The sequence below is a fragment of the Ammospiza nelsoni genome, chromosome 15 (genome assembly GCF_027579445.1).
Source record: "Ammospiza nelsoni isolate bAmmNel1 chromosome 15, bAmmNel1.pri, whole genome shotgun sequence".
Classification (NCBI taxonomy): Eukaryota; Metazoa; Chordata; class Aves; order Passeriformes; family Passerellidae; genus Ammospiza; species Ammospiza nelsoni.
Window position 1 is genome coordinate 4,434,276 of NC_080647.1, and position 18,791 is coordinate 4,453,066.

The 18,791-nt window shown below is 44.8% G+C and overlaps 1 protein-coding gene across 1 annotated transcript in view; it reads left to right on the plus strand.

Moving 5' to 3' along the window:
- The window catches only part of HDX (highly divergent homeobox), a 34,175-nt gene that overhangs the window by 5,197 nt on the left and 10,187 nt on the right, over nucleotides 1-18,791 (plus strand). Inside the window, exons 2-5 of the mRNA XM_059482977.1 lie at nucleotides 2,821-2,967; nucleotides 4,839-5,960; nucleotides 9,704-9,757; nucleotides 17,082-17,228. Of these exons, the coding sequence (XP_059338960.1) occupies nucleotides 2,821-2,967; nucleotides 4,839-5,960; nucleotides 9,704-9,757; nucleotides 17,082-17,228 (1,470 nt within the window). The remainder of the gene's footprint in view (nucleotides 1-2,820; nucleotides 2,968-4,838; nucleotides 5,961-9,703; nucleotides 9,758-17,081; nucleotides 17,229-18,791) is intronic.

The following is an 18,791-nucleotide window of genomic DNA, read 5'->3' on the forward strand; positions in this document are numbered from 1 at the left end:
CTTCCCTCACAGGTCATCAGGTCTGGCTTTAAAAACTCATCTTGCCATTGGAGAGTCTCCAGTGCAGTTGGTGAATTGTTTGGAGAGCGTGGTGTGGTGGGCCTGGGTATGGAAATGCTGGAGCTTGGGGGTGACTTCAGCAGGATCTGGACAGATGAAGTTTCAGAACTGTTTCTGAGGTCATTTGTGGGAACTGAGCTCCACTAAATAAAACAGGAGCGCTGAAACAGGAGTAGACAGGAGTGGAAGCTGGGAGCTGCCAATTGTGCAGGAGGAAAAAGAATCACAAAATTAACTCTTCTGTGTTCTTTCAGAGTGATGTAAATCATTCAGTGGCCTTGTCATTGTGTATCCACATGGGAGATCTGAAGGCAGCTCTCAACATGAGAAAGTGGATTATGATGAACTTTATTGATTTGTTAATGGACTAATAATTGTCTCCTCTGTTGCTTGCTATAAATTTCTTTAAGGAGTAGATTATTCAGAGCAAGAGTCTCCTTTGGCCAGCTCTGGCTGTGACTGAATAAATGTTGGGGGGAGGCAGAACTTGGGCAAACCTGACTTGTAATGCAGCTGGTGCTGTGTTTAATAATGCACTGGATTGAGAGGGGGAATAAGAGTTGAGAACTGAGGTAAAAAATGTAATTGAAAAATCATCTTCTATTTTATCTGTTATTTCAAAGAAACGGCAAATTATACAAATTGGTAATTACTGATTTTTCTATTGCCTGTTGACATAGAGAGGAAAATAAACTCTGAAGTCAAAGCTCTGGCCTACAAACATTTTACTCCAAATTCTAGATATCAATCTTTTTCTTTATACAGGCCTGTTGAACTCTTAACATCCATTACCATTACATAGTATAATCATCTTGGAGAATAAAGTGAAAGCAGTTGGATGTCTGCTTATGCTTTTGAGCCCCTGATAATTTTATTTGCTTTATATTAGGAGCAGCTCTTGTGCAAAGATTCGGTAGATCATCCCTCTCCTTTCCATTCAGAATTTTCAAAACTCCTTGGCTACAAAGGGTTCCCTCATCCCCTTTATTTTCCTGCTGGATGTTGGCAGGTTTCTTCTCCTTTGGTTCATTCCGTGTTCTTGTGATTTATGCACTGCATTAAAATAACTTGGGGCTGGTGACGTTTTTGCTTCCCAAGTCACCATGGTGGATGCAGGCTGTTCCTGGCACTTGCATTGTCTCAGCTGCTGCCCTCCTGTCTGGGACAAAAAAAGGCCCTGCCTTGGAAATCTGTGATGATGAGGCTCTTCTTGTCTGATATCTACCCAGAGGATTGCACTCTTTGCCTGTGTAGATTGTGTAACAAGAGCATCAAGCTCCAGTTTGCTGTTAGGATTCTGCTGTGTGCTTGATAATGTTGATAATATTGGCAATAATGTTTGCCTTTCCCAAGCCAGGGCATGAATTTTCACACATAACAAAGCAATGTCTGGTTTAATGTGTTCATCAAAGTGCTGTCCTGTCCAGGCCAGCTCCTGTGTCCTCACAGTGAAGCTCAGGGGGACCCAGTGCTGGGAACTGACCTGAGGAGTTGCTGCTGGCCCGGGAGGAACCCAGGCCTCTTGTCCTGGTTGACTTCTGAGCACTGTTGTGTAGAGGTAAAACATTATAAAAGAAAGGCCTTGTAAAATCAGCCCTTGCTATTTCAGCTGAATTAACAACTAGCCTGTTAAGTTCCCATGAGAAAGAATCATAAGAATGGGAATCAGTTTGCATAACAGTCTATTCTTGCAAGAAGGCATCTATGAAAAATAAGAAGCCTGCCCCATGAGAATGCACAAAGAAAAGATGTAAACACCTGTGTAAAGAGAGAGCCTTAGCTTGTGCACACACAAGCACCAATGAATTGAGTGGCAAGAAAGTTCTTAACCAATTAGACAGTTCCTAACCAATTAGAATTAAACACGATAACTTGGAAAACAGGATAAAAATAGGCTGTAACATTAAAGTGGGGTTTTTGCTGCTGGAACTTTGAATACCCATCATTATTCACCTCTGCTGTTGTTGCCGAGCACCACTTTGGACAGAGCCAAGGAGCAGAAACACATCCCAAGGTCCTGAAGCCAGCATTGGTTATATCCCAGGAAAACAACCCTTGCATGTTCTTAAACATCCAGATTTCCAGTCTTCATGGGGTGTCACAGCAGAGAGCCTTTCTCAGCCAGGGACATGGGTGTCCCTCCTCTGTTAAACTGGGGTGTTTGTTCAACTGGGTGGGCAGCACCAGGGATCCCCAAAGCCCCTCCTTGGGGGCTTTCCCCCAAGTTGGTCTTTGGTCCTTGATCCTTGTGACTTTGCAGCTGGAGGTGCCAGTACTGACAGCAGAAGGACAGGCTCTTGTGGAGTGCAGGAATTGCTGGAGACAGTGGAAACTTTACTCGTGTCCATCACCTTCATTTTATACCAGATTGTATCTGGTTTTTGTTGTTAGGAGTGGGAAACAGACCTGCCAATATTGGAGCTGCTCATGTTTCTCTGTTTTGCCTAATGCCTTTATTTCATTTACATTTTTAAGGGTGAAACTTTCTCTTTCAAACTAGAGCCTCATGGGCTTAGCAATACCATGTAATATTTATTTATTTGTGCAAAGCAGTCTCTGTTGTTCCAAACATCCAGTTCACTGTTCAGCTTGACACAACTCTGATTGCAAGAGGCTTTCTTGGAAAGTCAGGAAGTGTTGGTAAAAGGTTCTGTAGAGAAAACATGTCAGTCCTCAGTGTTATCACAGGCACAGATGAGAGCTGTGCCTCCTGCTCAGCTCAGTTCCCACCCAGCTTTCAGTGTCTCCTTTTCCTTTCAGATGAATCTGCGCTCTGTGTTTACTGTAGAACAACAAAGGATATTGCAGCGTTACTATGAAAATGGAATGACAAATCAAAGTAAAAATTGCTTTCAGCTCATATTGCAGTGTGCACAAGAAACTAAACTGGATTTCAGCGTGGTCAGGGTAAGTACTGAGGCCTTCCAGATTTGTTAAGCATACACATTTATTGCTTTACATAAAATATAGAGAGGTCTGGAGTCTCTAACTTTATCCTTGTCGTAGATCAGACTTCAGTGCGTGTGTGTGACATTTATTTATACCCAGAGAGCCTATTTAGAGTTTGTTTTCACTGAAATATCTTCACATGACTGTTGAATTTAGCAGGGGCCTGGATTGTACAACGAGTGATTTTTATTGCCTTTTTTTGGGATTTTCAAAGTTACTATTTTTTAAGTTATTATTTATTAAATTATAGGGTGGCTTGCCCTATAGAAACTTTGTATGATACATTATATCAGAGCAAGGTCATGTTATTAAGAAACTATTTTTAAGCTAAATAAGTTTCTATAAATTAATAATTTTGGGGGAAACAATTGTGGAAATATTTCTTTTGATGCACTCTGTCACACTTGTATTCCACATCACAATCATAAATATTGTGATCCTTTGTGGTTATTCACAGTGGGGACATTCTTTTCCTATAAAACAAGAATGTCCCAGTGCTAACAGGAGCTCTTCCAGAGTCTATGAATTCCACAGAAAGGAAAATAATAATCCCTTTGTGAAACACTAGACAACAAAATGGCTGTTGTCCGAGAGGGAGCAGAAATAGAAATCCTGAGGCATTAGATGGAAAAATAACAAAGGGCAGTGGAGCTCCCAGGAGCTGCTGTGACACTGAGGAGGAGCAAGTGGGGCCAGTCTAGGTTGGTTTTTAGCTGATTTAACAGTGGCACATTGACAATAACAACCCTGCTCCTAAATCCTTACTTGGATTCCCCTCTCTCAGAACTCTGGAAACATTAAAAGTTGCTTTCTCAGCTGGAGGTGGTAGAAGCTGTGAAAGTCAGGCAGGGGTTCAGGCTCCTGGGGCAGGCAGGCAGTTGTAACAGGAATCTGGATGCTGATGGTGCAGCCAGGGCTGCTTTGCTATATTTGTGCTGATTGAGTGTCCTAGAGGAGGCAGCCCAGCTCCCCTCTCCTTGCAGTTCTCTCCATCTTCATGTTTCCCTTCCCTCTCCATTTCCCTTCCTGCAATCAAGGATCATTCCTTGTTTTCTTCCTGAGCCCTGATTTGCAGCACTTCAACTTTTTCTTACTTCAGAATGGAAACAGATCCAGTGTCTGTCCTGAATTTGTCACATTTTAGCACGATCTTACCTTTCTCTTCTCTACACCCATCATTTCTGCTTCTCCTAAATGCCCCCTTTTCCCTTTTTTTCTTTTTATCCTATAAAACTCTTGGTCAGTAACGAGTTCTTTGCAAAATGATACTTGAGTTGCAGCTGGCACTTGCAGATAGGATTATGATAGGCACATGAATTCCCTAAGTACAATTGGTCAGGAGAATGGGACTGCAAAGCTGACCAGTAACTGACATTTTACTGCATGTTACAAATTGTGCCTCAAATTAGACATTTTGTAAAATTTGCAAAAAATTAGTGGAGTAGAATTGTGTATGGCAGGGATGGGTTTTTTCCTGTATGAAATTAGTCACAGTGGTGTCAATTAAATAAATCTTGACACTTCAAGACAGGAGGCATCAGGATTTTTGAGAAGCTGGGGTTTTGGAATTGAGGCTGGGCCTGTCCTGTGTATGAGTTGTGGATCCCAAAGAGGAGAGCCTGGATCTCTACCCTGTATTGTTCAGGCCTGTATTTCCACCCTGTCATGTTCACTGCATAATCAGTACATGATTTACATATTTGTAAACTTACATCTCAACTCAAACACTTAACATGTCATCAGACCTGCTTAAAAATGGAATTGCTAATTTTTTTCTGCCTCTTTGACACCCCGTTTTGTGTTTGTTGGCGTTGCTGTCTCGTTTGCAGACGTGGGTTGGCAACAAGCGGCGGAAGATGAGCAGCAAGATCGCCGTGGAATCTGGGGGCACCCCCCCGAGCACTGCCCCCGCCACTCCCTCCGTGCCCCCGGAGGCAGCCGTGAGAAACGTGGTGAATATTGCTCGATCCCAAAGCCAGCAATCCTCTTGGACCTCTTCTAACAATGATGTGATAGTGACCGGGATCTACAGCCCCGCCGGCTCCTCGGGCCGCCCGGGAGCCGCCAAGCACACGAACACCTCCGTGGCGGAGCTGCACAAAACCTCCATCCCACGGCTCCCGGGCAAGAGCGACGCGGACTTCCAGCAGCAGCACATCCCTCTGGGACGGCAGGTGCCCCACTGTAAAAACGCTTCCCTCTTGGTAGGGGAAAAGACCATTATTCTATCCAGGCAAACGAGCGTGCTCAATTCCGCAAACTCCATCTACAGTCACACGAAGAAAAGCTACGGCAGCTCCTCGGTGCAGACGGCGGAGCTGGTGTTACCTCAGAAACCCATGATCTGCCACCGGCCCTGCAGGGCCGAGCCCTTGGCGTGCCAGCGCTTGCACAAGGCCGAGCCCGCGGCCCTGGCGCCGCACGTTCCCCCGGGGCCCAGGGCTCACCCCCGGGAGCCGGGCTGCGGCACCCAGAACCTGGAGATCCGCGAGGTGTTCTCGCTGGCCGTCACGGACCAGCCGCAGCGCCTGGTGCCGGGCAGCGCGGCACAGAAAGCGGCCTCGCTGGAGGGCAGCTGCCTGTCCATCGCCATGGAGACCGGCGACGTGGAGGACGAGTACGCCCGCGAGGAGGAGCTGGCCTCCATGGGGGCGCAGATCCAGAGCTACTCCCGCTACTGTGAGGGCAGCGGCTCCGGCCGCAGCGGGGACAACCAAAGCGCGGCCGGGCCGGGCCGCAGCGGGGGCTGCGGGGCGCAGCTGGGCCCTGCCCGCGACGGGCCCGACAATCTCCTGTACCACAGCAGAGAGTTCCACCTGCCTGCACGGACCTCATTGCACACCGCACCCAGCACGATTTATAACCCTGCCAACGCAGCCAGAAGTACCTTTTCTCCTCATTTTACATCTTCAAGTCAACTGAGGCTGTCACAAAACCAAAATAATTACCAGGTAATCCATCAGTTTCTCTCTGTCTTCAAACCTCAGAGCTGAGGTTGTACATAAATGCTGTTTCAGAGCTGCTGGCACCTTTCTGCAGGCTGTGCTCCTTTTATGCCTTCCAGTAGAGATAATTCCTCCTCAAACCCAGTGCAGGCAGCACTGCAGTGTGGTAGCACTTCTGCCTGTCTAAATGAACCCCTGGTAGCCATATGGTGAAGATCAGTGAGGATTTCATGGATTCCAGGCTAAATTTTGGCTGCAAGAGGGTCATACCCATGAGCTGCTGGTTGTGCTGCCCTGGCTTTCCAGCACATGCCATGGCCATTCCCTGGGTGTTGTCCTGTGGGCACACATCACACGTGGCACAAGAACACATCACGCGTGGCACAGGACGTGGTTTCAGGCTGACATTTGTGCATTTGCTCACCCCATTGATGTCAGCCTAGAATCCTGTACCCCCTGTGCAGGTGGCAGCCTCTGTGTTCTGTCAGGGATTAGGATCCCCTGTGATGGAGTTAACTCAGCTTCCTTTCCCACAGCATCTAATTCAAATAACCAGTTTTACATTCAATCCCTTTATTCCTTTTCCTGTACTAAAATCCCTTTAGTGATACTGAGGGGAAATTAAATGCAGATCATTGAAGAACTAAAAGATGTTTGGGAGAAACTGCAGCACTTGACACATTTTTTTAGTTTTTGGTATTACAAGGGGAGAGATACTTGCAGGAAACATCCAAATTGGTATTTTTCATGGATTTTTACACCATCTGGCATGACATAGCCTGGAGACACTGAGGTAAAAGTCTTTTAAGGCTGACAGAATGTGATTCTGTGTGTGTCACCTGCATGCACTTGCCTGTTATTGCCTTTTTATTTTCTCCTGAAAATAAACCATGTCGACAGCATATCAGCTTTCCCTGCGCTTTGCTCACCAGGGTAGAGAATAAGACTTTGTGAATCATGGTTTGTTTTAGATTTTTTTAGATTTTCTTTTCCTTTTTTCTGGACTTGTTCCTATCTCATGTGACATTTGAAGGAAAACTTCTAAGTCCAAGTCAGTGCCACTTTTCACCTGAGTTATTACTGCTCTGGGTAAAGCAGAGGTTTGATGGACAGAGGGTAAATTCTGGGGAGTAGATGCATGTCAAATGTGCCTTTCTCTCCTTTACTCTCACTCAGTCTCTCAGTGTTTGCTGTTACTTTTATAACTTGGTTATAGAATTCCTGAAATGCTGTTTAGTTTTGCCACCCCAGTTTCACAGGAGAGGAAAAGCTGTAAATGTGCAGATCAGTCCAGTAAAGGGTTGGTGAAAGTGCTTACAATTGAGTTAAAGGCATTTTATAAAGTTTCAGGAAGGGAAATCCATTACTGATACCTCTATCAGCTGTGTGCTCATGGTGCTTTATTTCACTCTTGAAAAAGCATCAGAGAGATTGATTTCATCTATTTTAATTTTTTTTAAGTGAAATTAAGAATAACTTTTTTGGGGGTTTTATGGGGTAGGAACTGAGTCTTTTTGAAGAGCTAGAACAGTTCATGGTAGATGATATTTTACCTGCTTGTGTGGTGTTTTATGGATCAAAATAAGATCTCTGGAATTTTGTTTTGGGGTATTTTTTACTTCCCCCTGTTGTAACAACACACCTGGTTTTCTGATAAGTGAGGAATTCATCTGTACCCCAGCTGACCTCCATGCCTGTCTGACACCCTGCTCTTTGGATTTGGAGTGTGGATGGAGGGAGCTTCTGTCATATCCCTTGTCATTCCAGAGTTTTAAACCTTGGGAAAGCTGAGCAGGAAGCTGTTAATTCCCTTATTGCTGTGAGCTCACACCCTGTGAGCCCCTGAGGTGACATTTCTGGGTATTAGAGACTTCCTAAGGTGCTTGAATCCTTTTAGGCTTGTACAGGATGACATTTCATTTTTTGTAGCCAGTTTATGTTAATTTATTGCCCATGTTTAGCTAATTTATCCATCAGCACAGAGATGAAAATCCTTAAACTTGGGGAAATCTTCTTGAGTTTAAAAATAGATTAAACCTGAGCTAAATGATTATTGGAGTAGTTGAACATCCAAGCAGATGCTTTTTCAAAGTCAGGACTGTGTGATTCATGTTTTGATGAAGCAATTACTGTCATATATTGGTGGGGTATCTAATTAGCAATTAGTTATAGCTTCCTTACTGGTTCAATTAATCAAATTCGTGTTAGTGTAACTTAAGACTAAATTTAATTAAGTGATCAATTTTAATGCCTGAGCAGTTTCAGTAAACAAATTCTTCAGCCTACTTGCTTGTCTTAGTTTGACTTTGAGTGTGTTGGAGTGCAGAGGTTCCTGTGCTGTCCTCCAGGCTGAGGTGGGAGTTAGTCTTGGTTTCTTCCCCCCACCCTAAGGGACAGGAACACTGTTGAGAATCTGTATTTTGATTTACTCTGTTCCCAGGCCCAGCCCTTGACAAGGGCAGCTCAGAGCAGTGCTGTGCCTGCTGTACTCCAGGGAGTTCTCTTGAGATGAACTTGGCAGGGTTTGGCCCTGTCCCTGTCAGAACTGAGTGCATTTGTCTTCCCAGCAACCCTTAATGCTCTGCCAGGTAGATGTTGCTTTATTCCCATAGAAAATCACTTTTTTTTTTTGTAGCCCCCTTTAAATGAGTGAAAAGGAGCTACCTGGGTGATTCCTCAGGGTGCCTTTGCAGGGGATTCTGTGGTGTGAAGCTGTTGGTGGAATACAGGGTTACAATAGACAAAGTGTGTGCAGTGCAGAAATTAATATTTTAGGCTCAAACCCTAATGGTGCTTGAGAGGGGAGGGTGCTCCTTTCATCCCCCTCAACCCTCCTTGTGCTGTCAGGAGAAAGTGTCTGGCTTTGGGTGACCTCCAAGTGCTTCCAGCTACAAGCTTGAAGAATAAAAGTGTTTTATGTACTTGTACAGCAGCCACCTGTAGCAGGGCTGCTGTGCTTGTTGTGCTCGTGCTGCAGGAGCCATCAGTGAGGAACTCTGCAAGTACAGAAACTCTCAGAGCAGTTTGGGTCAGTCAGGAGTGCACAGGTTTTTTCCTCACAGGTGATTGATCTCTCCAGAGCTGTGTTTAGTCTCTCGAGCATTGCTTGTCTGCAGCAGTAGGTGAACATGGAATCTTAAATAAGCCTGAAATATTCCAGGCTATGACACCCCTCAGATGGTCAGGGAAAACACTCTGAGATTTTTATTTAATGAAGTCTGACCTCTGGGAATGATGGAGAAGCAGCAGGAATGGAAGCAGTTCTCCTTTGCCTTCACACCCCTTCTCCTTCCTTCTCCATCCTGAAATCCCTGTAATTTCTGCTGGTACTCAGATCTTTAACATGAGACATTGAACAGCTCAGTGACAAACACAAGAGCATTTTTTTCTGGAAGTTGAAGTGAAGCAATTGGAAAAGATGTGAGGGCAGCTCAGTCCTCAGCCCTTGTCTGACTTCAGTCTGCTCATCCTGCCAGATGGAAAAGGAAACTGCTGTTGCAAAATACAAGTTTTGGGGTACCAAAAGTACAGGAACACCCCAGTTGTCACTGTGCTATCTTGCCCTCACCCAAAGAAACAATGTTTTATTCTTGGCAGTAAAGGTGAGTGGGACTTTGGTTTTCAGTCTTAACCTGTTTACAGACATTGGTGTCAGAATTGAATGCACAGTGCTGAAGTCTCAGTATTGGCTCTCACATCAACCTAAGCTGCTCTTGTTTTCTGTTCTGTTTCCTCCTTCCCCTCTGCAGATTTCAGGAAACCTTACTGTGCCTTGGATTACAGGTTGTTCCAGAAAGAGAGCAGTAAGTACATTTCCATTTAAGTATCTAATGCATCAAGTGAAGCAATGAAAAGTTGATAAAAATGCATTGTGGAAAATGTTAGTTCTATTTACCTTGGGTGGGTTTTTTTCCTTTTTCCTTTGATACAAACATTATCTGCAGGTGCAGTGTTTCAGTTGAGGTGAAGATGATGTCTGTGTTTAAAAGCAGGTCAAGGTTGTAACTCAGTGTGAGGTGATGCCCAGGTAGGAATCATGCTCTTAGCTCTGAATTGATCAGGACTGAGTGGTTGGAGCTCAGATGTGTTTTTTATATTGAAAGTGAAGTGGTTGTTAATTGAAGTAACTGAATGCTTAGGAGAGTAACTCCCTCTGCAGCTTCTCTGCACATGCACAGAATTAGTCAGTGCTGGCTGTAGGAACTTGATCAAGTCTAATTCTATCCACATAAATGTCATTTCACACTAGCAGAATCAGCCAGTTTGGTGTCCTTAATTCACAGACAACTCCAAACCATAACACAAGGTATGAAACAGCTTTTGTCAGGGAAAAAAACCCAAAACCCTGCCCAACTCTTTAGTTAGTCTTCAGCATTTGCAGCTTGTCTTTGAATAGGTGTCAGTTCTGCCTCCTCACCAGCAAACCCAGCCTCAGGTGGGATGGTACAGCCAGGCTCTCCAGGGCTGCTCTGCCACCCCAGCTCTGTCACAAGCAGCAGCTGGGGAAGAGTCTGCCATGGAAACCAAACTCCTCAGTCTGTGGAGCTGGCAATGCCCTGGCAATGCTCTGGCAGTGTCCTGGCAATGCTCTGGCAATGCCCTGGCAATGCTCTGGCAGTGCCCTGGCAGTGTCCTGGCAATGCCCTGGCAATATCCTGGCAGTGCCCTGGCAATGCTTAGGCAGTGTCCTGGCAGTGTCCTGGCAGTGTCCTGGCAATGCCCTGGCAATGTCCTGGCAGTGCTCTGGCAGTGCCCTGGCAGTGCCCTGGCAATGTCCTGGCAGTGCCCTGGCAGTGCCCTGGCAATGTCCTGGCAGTGCCCTGGCAATGTCCTGGCAGTGTCCTGGCAGTGTCTTGGCTGTGACTGCTCTGTTGGAGGTGAGGTCTAGGCAATGGAAGAGCCTTTCCTTGCTTTCTCCTGCTGTATCAGAACTTTTCCTTTATTATTTTCAGTTCTTTAGTCCTCAAAAAGTGAGGCAGTCCTCAAAAAGTGAGTGTGGCAGTGTTTCCTGTGTAAGTAGGAATCTGAGGACCATCAGTTAATGGTGTTTTCTCTCAGACTTTTTCTAGGTCTCAGCTGAAGCACTTCCCATTTCTGCAGGGTTCAGTACAATGAGTTCTTTTTGTACAGAGAGCACTTTATAAGAGCATCTCCCAGAGGAACTGGTACTTTTGTACAAATCCTGTTGTGCTCAATCCATCTTCCTGCTTTCCTAAGTGCTAATTCTCTTGAGGAGGCTTTTTAAAATGCAGCTCTTTTGTGGAAGGCTCATTCCCTCTATCACTTAATGACCTTTCAGAGCATCTCACCAAGGAGCTGGGGAGTGTCCTGGGTAGAGTTTCACAGCTAAATGGGGAGGTTTTAGCCAATACCCAGTTGTAAGGTAATCCAGGTGGGGTGTGTGACCTGGCAGGTACAAATTCTGCTGCTGAGGTTGTTTCTGGAGTTCAGTGCTGCTCTGGGGTCAGGTGTGTGCCAGAGCCAGCTCAGATTTGGCAGTGGGAGCTCAGGGCTGGGACTGGGGTGATTTTGGCCCCTGCCTGCAGCACGGGGGGGTTGTTGGGCATTGTGGTCATGCTGGATACCTGACCCCAGCAGTAGAAGGCATTTCTGGAGTAAATTTAAACATTCAAGGATGTGGAGGGGCCTGTTCATTAATCATAGAGTCCCTGACGTTTGAAAATGCCTTTAAGATCATTGAGTCAGCCCAGCATCAGCATGATCACCACTAAACTGTGTCCCCAAGGGCCACAAACACACTTCCAGGGATGGTGATTCCACCCCTGCCCTGGGCAACCTGTTCCAATGCTTTACAACTTTTTCAGTGATAAAATATTTCCTAATATCCAATATTTCCTGATTCTCCCCTGGCCCATCCTGAGGCCGTTCCCTCTCCTCCTGTCCCTGTTCCCTGAGCAGAGCCTCCCCTGGCTGTCCCCTCCTGTCAGGAGCTGTGCAGAGCCACAAGATCCCCCCTGAGCCTCCTTTGCTCCAGGCTGAGCCCCTTCCCAGCTCCCTCAGCCCCTCCTGGGGCTCCAGACCCTTCCCAAGCTCCATTCCCTTCTCTGTCCCCATCCTCTCAATGTCTTCCCTGCAGTGAGAGACCATTAAGGATGGTAATTAGAGAATTCTTTTTCCTTAGACCTTTACTCATTTGTCTCTTTAATCAATAAAATGCATAAAACCCTTTGGTTAATCCAATCTGTTTGACAACATCTGTGTCCAGATTTGTGGCTGCACTTTCCCAGCCTGAGTGCAGATTCAGCCTCCTTCAGGGGGCAAGTGGAGGACTTGGCACTCTGAAACTGCTGTGTACACACGGGTGAGACAAGCAAAGGAGAAAAAGTTCCTACTTCCTAGAAACTTTGATTTCAACTGTGAAATTCTTCTGAATAAAGAGTGTGAGGGAACAGAAATAGAATGGATGGAGTTGTAGAAGTGCCATTATGGCAATTACTGCCATTCAAACAGGAAAAAGGCTAATCTGTATTTTGGTCAAAATGGAGAAGATTGTCTTTTAGATGCTCTGAATTTTTAATCTTCTGCCTTGATGTTTTGTTTCCCTTGCCCTGTCCTTCAACTGTATCAGGAGAGAAATAAAAGCTGTGCAGTTCTGCAGAAACTCTTGTGTGCTCAGCTCTGCTGTAGGATGATGTAATCCTGATTGTTAATGAATATTAGTCTAGAAATATCACCCTGTCAGTAACTCATGAGAGTGTCTCTGGAATGCCAGAGCTCTGTGTCCTGGTGCATGTGCAGTGGCCTTTATGAATGCATTGATTTTTGGTTTATCACAGGGTGGTGGAAGGATAACAAGGATTCAAAAATAGCACTGAAGGTACCAGTTAAGGAGAACTAAAAGGGAGAAAATATCTTCACTTCTGTTCTTAGGTCTTGAGGGTACTGACTGCGCTTCAGTTCTGTGTCAGCTGGGGTCTGAGCAGGATGGGCTGTGGTTGGGGTAGATTTAAAGGAGAACATTTATCACACAGGTAGTGGCTCTGGGTAAGCTGGGCTTTAGTGGTGAAGCTTCATTTTGGGGGAGAGAGGGGGAGCTTGTCTGCCCTGAGCTTCACTTTGGGGTGTCTGGGCTCTCAGGCTGTTGTATCTGGGGACAGGAAAATACTGAAATGGGTGGAGAGTGCTAGATTTGGATTTTTGTGTCACTGTTTGCACATTGGCTATTTGAATAAAACTCTGTCACAGGAGTGCAGGCACACTTTGGGCAGGTGGAGGGGCTGAGGTGTGACAGCTGCCCCTGCTGTTCTGGGCATGGGAGCACAGCTGGATTTTTGGGGCAGACACATCAGAACAACCCTAAAGAAAGCTCCTCCTTGGCCTGGGGTGTGCAGGGCTCAGGAGAACCAATGTGAGCTGAGAGCAAACACCTCAGAGCAGCTTCAGAGAGCCCTGGCAGGGATTCATTGAACTCCTGCAGTCAGGGCACCTCAGGGTGATTTGTGGCACTGTGCTGGGAGCCTGCAGGCAAGGAATGCATCCTGCCTGAACTGCAGAACTGTCTGGTCCAGTGTGAGGAATACATTGATAGATAGGGCTCAGAGTGTCATTTCTTTGCAAGACTGTTCATTGCATTGATATCTCTTTTTGGTTTTTTAAAATTTTTTTAGTTGAGTTTGATTTAGAAACAGATATTAACAAAATATCTGTAATTTTGGCTGCATGCTGAAGCAGTTACAGCTTTTCTCACAATGGGATGCTATGAAATATTTATCACCTCTGCTTCCATCAGAGCAAACTTCATGCTTACCCAGCCAGTGGGGAGGGATGCAGAAAGTCTCTGCTGCAGGAACCTGGCAGTGTGTGAGCAGGAGGAGTGGAAGGGTGTGAGCAGGAGTGGAAGGCTGCCCTCAGACACCTCTGTGCCTGAGTTTGTGCAGCTGTGTGAGCAGCAGTGTCCAGCCTGAGCTCAGCATGGCTGTCACTGACAGGGGGCAGCTTTGTGGCACTGGTGAAACCTGAAGCTGAAACCTCAGGATGAAGGAATGTGTAATCTGGAACAGCTTTAATGAGGTTAAATATCTTGGTGTGTTAAGGGAAAATGCAGGCCTTCAGAATTTATATGTGGGAAATCAAGAAATGATAAACTGAAAAGCAAGAATGATATTAAATAGCACAGATGGGAAAGGAGAAATGTAGTGGAATGATTCAGAAATCACTGTCAATACATACAAATAAGATCTTGAGATGGGAATTGATAATCTCTGAAGAAAACAGGTATTAATTATTGTCAGGGTTCAGAGAGCTCCATGCTGATGTCACTGGGAAAGGTGAATAAGGCAAAATGAGACTGTGCTTGCACAGATGAATCTGGGATTTGTTCATACCTTGAATACTTTGAGTGCTTCTGATCTTCCCATTCTCCCAAAATATAACAGAGAAGCAGTGACAGGGATCAAAGGCATGGTAAATTTGTTTGTGAGAGGTTTGTTTGCTAAAAATAACCATTACCTCAGCCCAATTCATCAGCAAGTATCAGAACTGAATGTTGATTTAATATGATTTCACTGCAATTGAAATGAACAGCACACACAGTGCTCAGCTGCAGCATAAATGCAAGTTATGTATAAAACCTCAAGTTCTTCCATTTTTTAGCATGTCTTTGATTAATAATCTGAAATTTGTGGATAGCTTTGTGCACGTGGCCTGAAACATTTTCAAGTGCTGCGTGAGAGCCGCTGTGGAAGCGCAGGCTCTGAGCAGAGGCAGGATGAGGACACTCCACTGTGTGCAATTATTCACCCCAATTATAGACACCGGATTTGCACCACAGAAATTGCTGCTCTGTGGGGGATGAGGGGCTGGCAAAGAGCCAGGAATGTCTCTGATAAACTGGGTCATCTCCTCCAAGGATGGTGTTGTTCCACTTGGGAGGTTGGGGATAAGCTGGGTTTAACCCTGCACGGCACAGCTGCTGATTCAATTTGCTTTTCCTTGGGAATGCATAGGCTGGATCCTGCTGGACAAAGCCTCTGCTGCTTCCTAAACTGTGGCCAGCAGAAGTGGGAAATGTAAAGGATTCAGCCAACAGCCAGCACTGTCAAAGCCAAGCCTTGAATTAGCAAGCTGGCTATCTGAAGAGAGGAAATGAGAATTGTATTCAGAGCTTAATGACGTAAAAAACAAGAACTGAGTTACTGGCTTGCCTTCACCTATAAGTATTGTCATAAATATGAAGCTTTCCAACATTATCTTCTGATATTTTCTCCTATAATGATGAATATTATGATATTTGTAGGGGTCTGAGGTTTTGCTCTTGGTCCCTCATTTCCTCTGATGGTATTAAGCATGGGAAGGTTATTAACTAAATTGATGGAAGCTTAGTTACATGCACAATGTAGAAATTCTATCCTTTATTTTCTGACAAAAGTCATTATGTAATTTTTAAGCAGTTTATAATGCAGGAGTCAAACTTGGGTATGATCCATGTCAAGGGGATGATCCTGTAATTGAAGGTAGTTTGTGATTTCCCTAAGGAAGTGCTGATAAGGCCCATAGCACAGCGTGTTACAGAAGGCAGCTAATCTGGAGCTGAGATTTGGCCATGCTCAAGTGTCATTTACATCTGCTGAGCTTAGGAGTGACACTGATCTCATGATGCTGGTGCAGCTATTGAGAGCAGGGTGTGTAAATGATGATCCTTCAGCATCTCTGAGGTCCCACAGAGCTGCTGCTCACTTGGCAGAGCACTGGGGCTCCTCAGTGCTGGCCTTGGGAGAACAAAATGGCTAAAATGAGACAGAGACTCCAAAGCAGAAAATATAAATGACATTAACATCATTATACAGCAGTTATGAGGTGAAAACCATTGAATAGTGATGAGGTGGTGGAACTACAGCCAGGAAAAGCTCTGAGTGCCTGGTGGACACTCAATTAATTCGGGATTCATCAAAGTTGGAAAAGGCCTCCAAGGTCAGCAAGTGCAACCAGATCACATTTGAATTTATCTGGTGCTTCTTTTTACTGGGATTAGTTTAGGAAGAGAAAAGTTTGATGCACCTGTTTTGGGTTCATACATTGAGGAGACTCAAGTGCTTCTAACATTTTGAGAAATAGTAATTTTTAAGAGAGGAAAATTGCAACAATTACAATATTCTGAAGATTAACAAAAGCTAGAACTGGGAACCGTACAAGATTGTCAAATGATCCCAGTTCTGTAAAATTATTTTTTATTCCACTTAAAATTATTTCTTTCTAACTTTTAACGGTGTTTAAATGAGCAAACCCAGAATTCAGCTATTGAAATGATGAACACAATTCAGCTACTGAAATAATGACACATGTGGCACATGGGCTCAAGTTACCAGTGCAGACTTTGTGGTTGATTTTCTGTCCTCTGAATAGCAGGAAAAGTGAACAACATGCGTTGGTGCAATGAAACTGTAGATTTTAGATAAAATTCTGTATGAAAAGCTTTTGTTAAAGCTTGGAAGCTCTACCAGAGAAACACTTTCTGTGCTCACACCAGTTCAAATAGTGGTAAGATGTTTAGGAATTCTTTTTCAGTGTTACTCCTTTTATCACTGATCCACTATCACATGTTTTGATAAACGCAGACAAAGAGTTTGGGAAGTCGAAGATAAACAGTGGAACCAATTTAAACTCAAGCTCACCACATAAACATTAAAGTATTCCCTTTAGGAAGTCAGAATCCTTTGAATTATGCATGTGTTGTAGTTTGCAGTAAGATAAAAGAACTTTTAGGGGGGAGGGTGAGAAACTTGAAAAGCCTTTAAGGAGTAATTTGCATAAATTGGGTGGAGAGAGTAAACAGCACAAGGGGGAAAAAGTTATTTTCAGTAAGACCTTATAGAATGAGATAAAACAAATTACCAAAGAAATCAGGTGGAGTTGAAACAAAGCTGAAGTGCCTCAAACTTTGTGTTAATGCTGCCACTGCCTTTACAGCAAATCCCAGGGAACTCTGAAGTGCCCTGCATAAAAAAAAAAGAAATCAAAAAAACCCCAAATTCTTAAGGGAGACTTAAAAGAGAAGAAGAGCCATGGAGACAGTGGAACGTGTGTGTAACTGTGTGGGAGACCTGTGGACATGAATGCTCAGATAAGCAGATTTTTTTTCAATCTAACAGTATTTTTTTTATCTTGCAGTTACAGGACCGCACACAATTTAGTGACCGAGACTTAGCTACCCTAAAGAAATACTGGGACAATGGCATGACCAGCCTGGGCTCAGTCTGCAGAGAGAAAATTGAAGCTGTGGCTGCAGAATTAAATGTTGACTGTGAAATAGTTCGGGTAAGAAATCCAGAGTCTTCCCTTATCTTGTCGCAGGAGCAAAAATAGGACAGATGAAAGGCTTTAAAAATTTCATGGGGAAGCTTGAAATAGATTTCATGTATTACATAATGAATGACCATGTTGGGAAGTTCTCTCCTGCTCTTTCTGCAGTCTATATTTAGTAAAAGCCCTCAGGTCAGGGTCTTATTGATCAGCAGCAGAAGCAGCACTAGGAGCTGTTTGACATTCTCTTGAGGAAGATTTTAAGTAGACGTGTTACATTTTTGAGGGAGATCCTAGAAGACTGAAAGGTACTATTTACATTGCTAATAAGATACCAAAAAAGGGCTTTTCTAAAGATACAGGGAAAATACTTCTCATTCATGCTTATAGGGAAAATTGTATGAAAGAAAATGCTCCAAAATAGAAAAAAAAATTGTGTTACAAGACTGTCTTGAGGGCAGGTTGAGGTGTGATGGAGGAATTCTGGGTCAGCTCGGTTTGATGGTTGCTGTAGGTGACTGAGGGAGGCCCAGGTGTGCTGGAGATGACCTGGCTCCCAGAATCTGCTCATCATCTCCTCCAGAGGCTGGGGTGTTGTGTCACTGTGTCCTGGATGAGCACACACCCAGCAGCACCTCTGGGGTCTCTGCCCATCCCAGCCTCAGGAAATGTCCCCACTGTTTGCAGTCAGACAAGGACAGGAGCCTTCCTTTCCCTTGTGACAGGTGTGACAATTGGGATTTTTCCTTCCAGGCTTCATCCTCTTTTTGCACCTGTTTGCTGAATCCCTGGCAGTGCTGCAGAAGCAGGGCTGAGCCCTCAGTGAAGCTCTCCTGCTGTGAGACCTCTGCCTTGGTGCATCCACATGGTCCCAAAGCTGCTTTCAGGGCTGACCACCAATCTGGGTATTTCTTTTTGTGGGCACATGAATTCTAAAAATCCCAATTGTACTTTTGGAAGCTGCAGAGAATCATTTTCTCTGCAGAGAGCAAAGCTGCTCCTTGTTTTCCAAGGACTTCCCTTTGCTCTCTGAAGGTGAAGCTGTTTCCCCTGGCAGCACGTCCTGCACAGCACAGTGACACCCTTGGTGTGTTCCCTTGGGGACATCCTTACTGGCACACCAGGGTGTCACTGTGGGGTTCTGTGCAAACCTTTCCTCCTGCTGGAATGTTTCTGTGCCCAGGGCAGGGACCAGGACACCCCAGAAGGTTCTGCCATCACCTGCACCAGAGCAGACCACAAGTGATCCCATCCACTCACAGACCTTGCTGGAAGGGTTTAAGGAGAATATATTTTAGGAATAGAGCTCTCAAGCTGATTTCCCACATGGCAATCCCAGTCTGCTCTTGCCCTCACTGTTTTGCTGTTCCAGAATGTTCTCTGTTCAGCACAGCACACAGGATGTGGAACCTTCTCTTCCCCATTTAATTTGAGACACTATCAAAACATGTTCATCTTCTCTGACATTCTCAGTATGTTGAATGAAAGATTTTCTGCTTTGAAAAGCCTGTGAAAAGATCTGCCTTTCCCAAGTGCCTTCTTTACTAAAAAAGAGATAGATTGAATTTTAAATTTTGT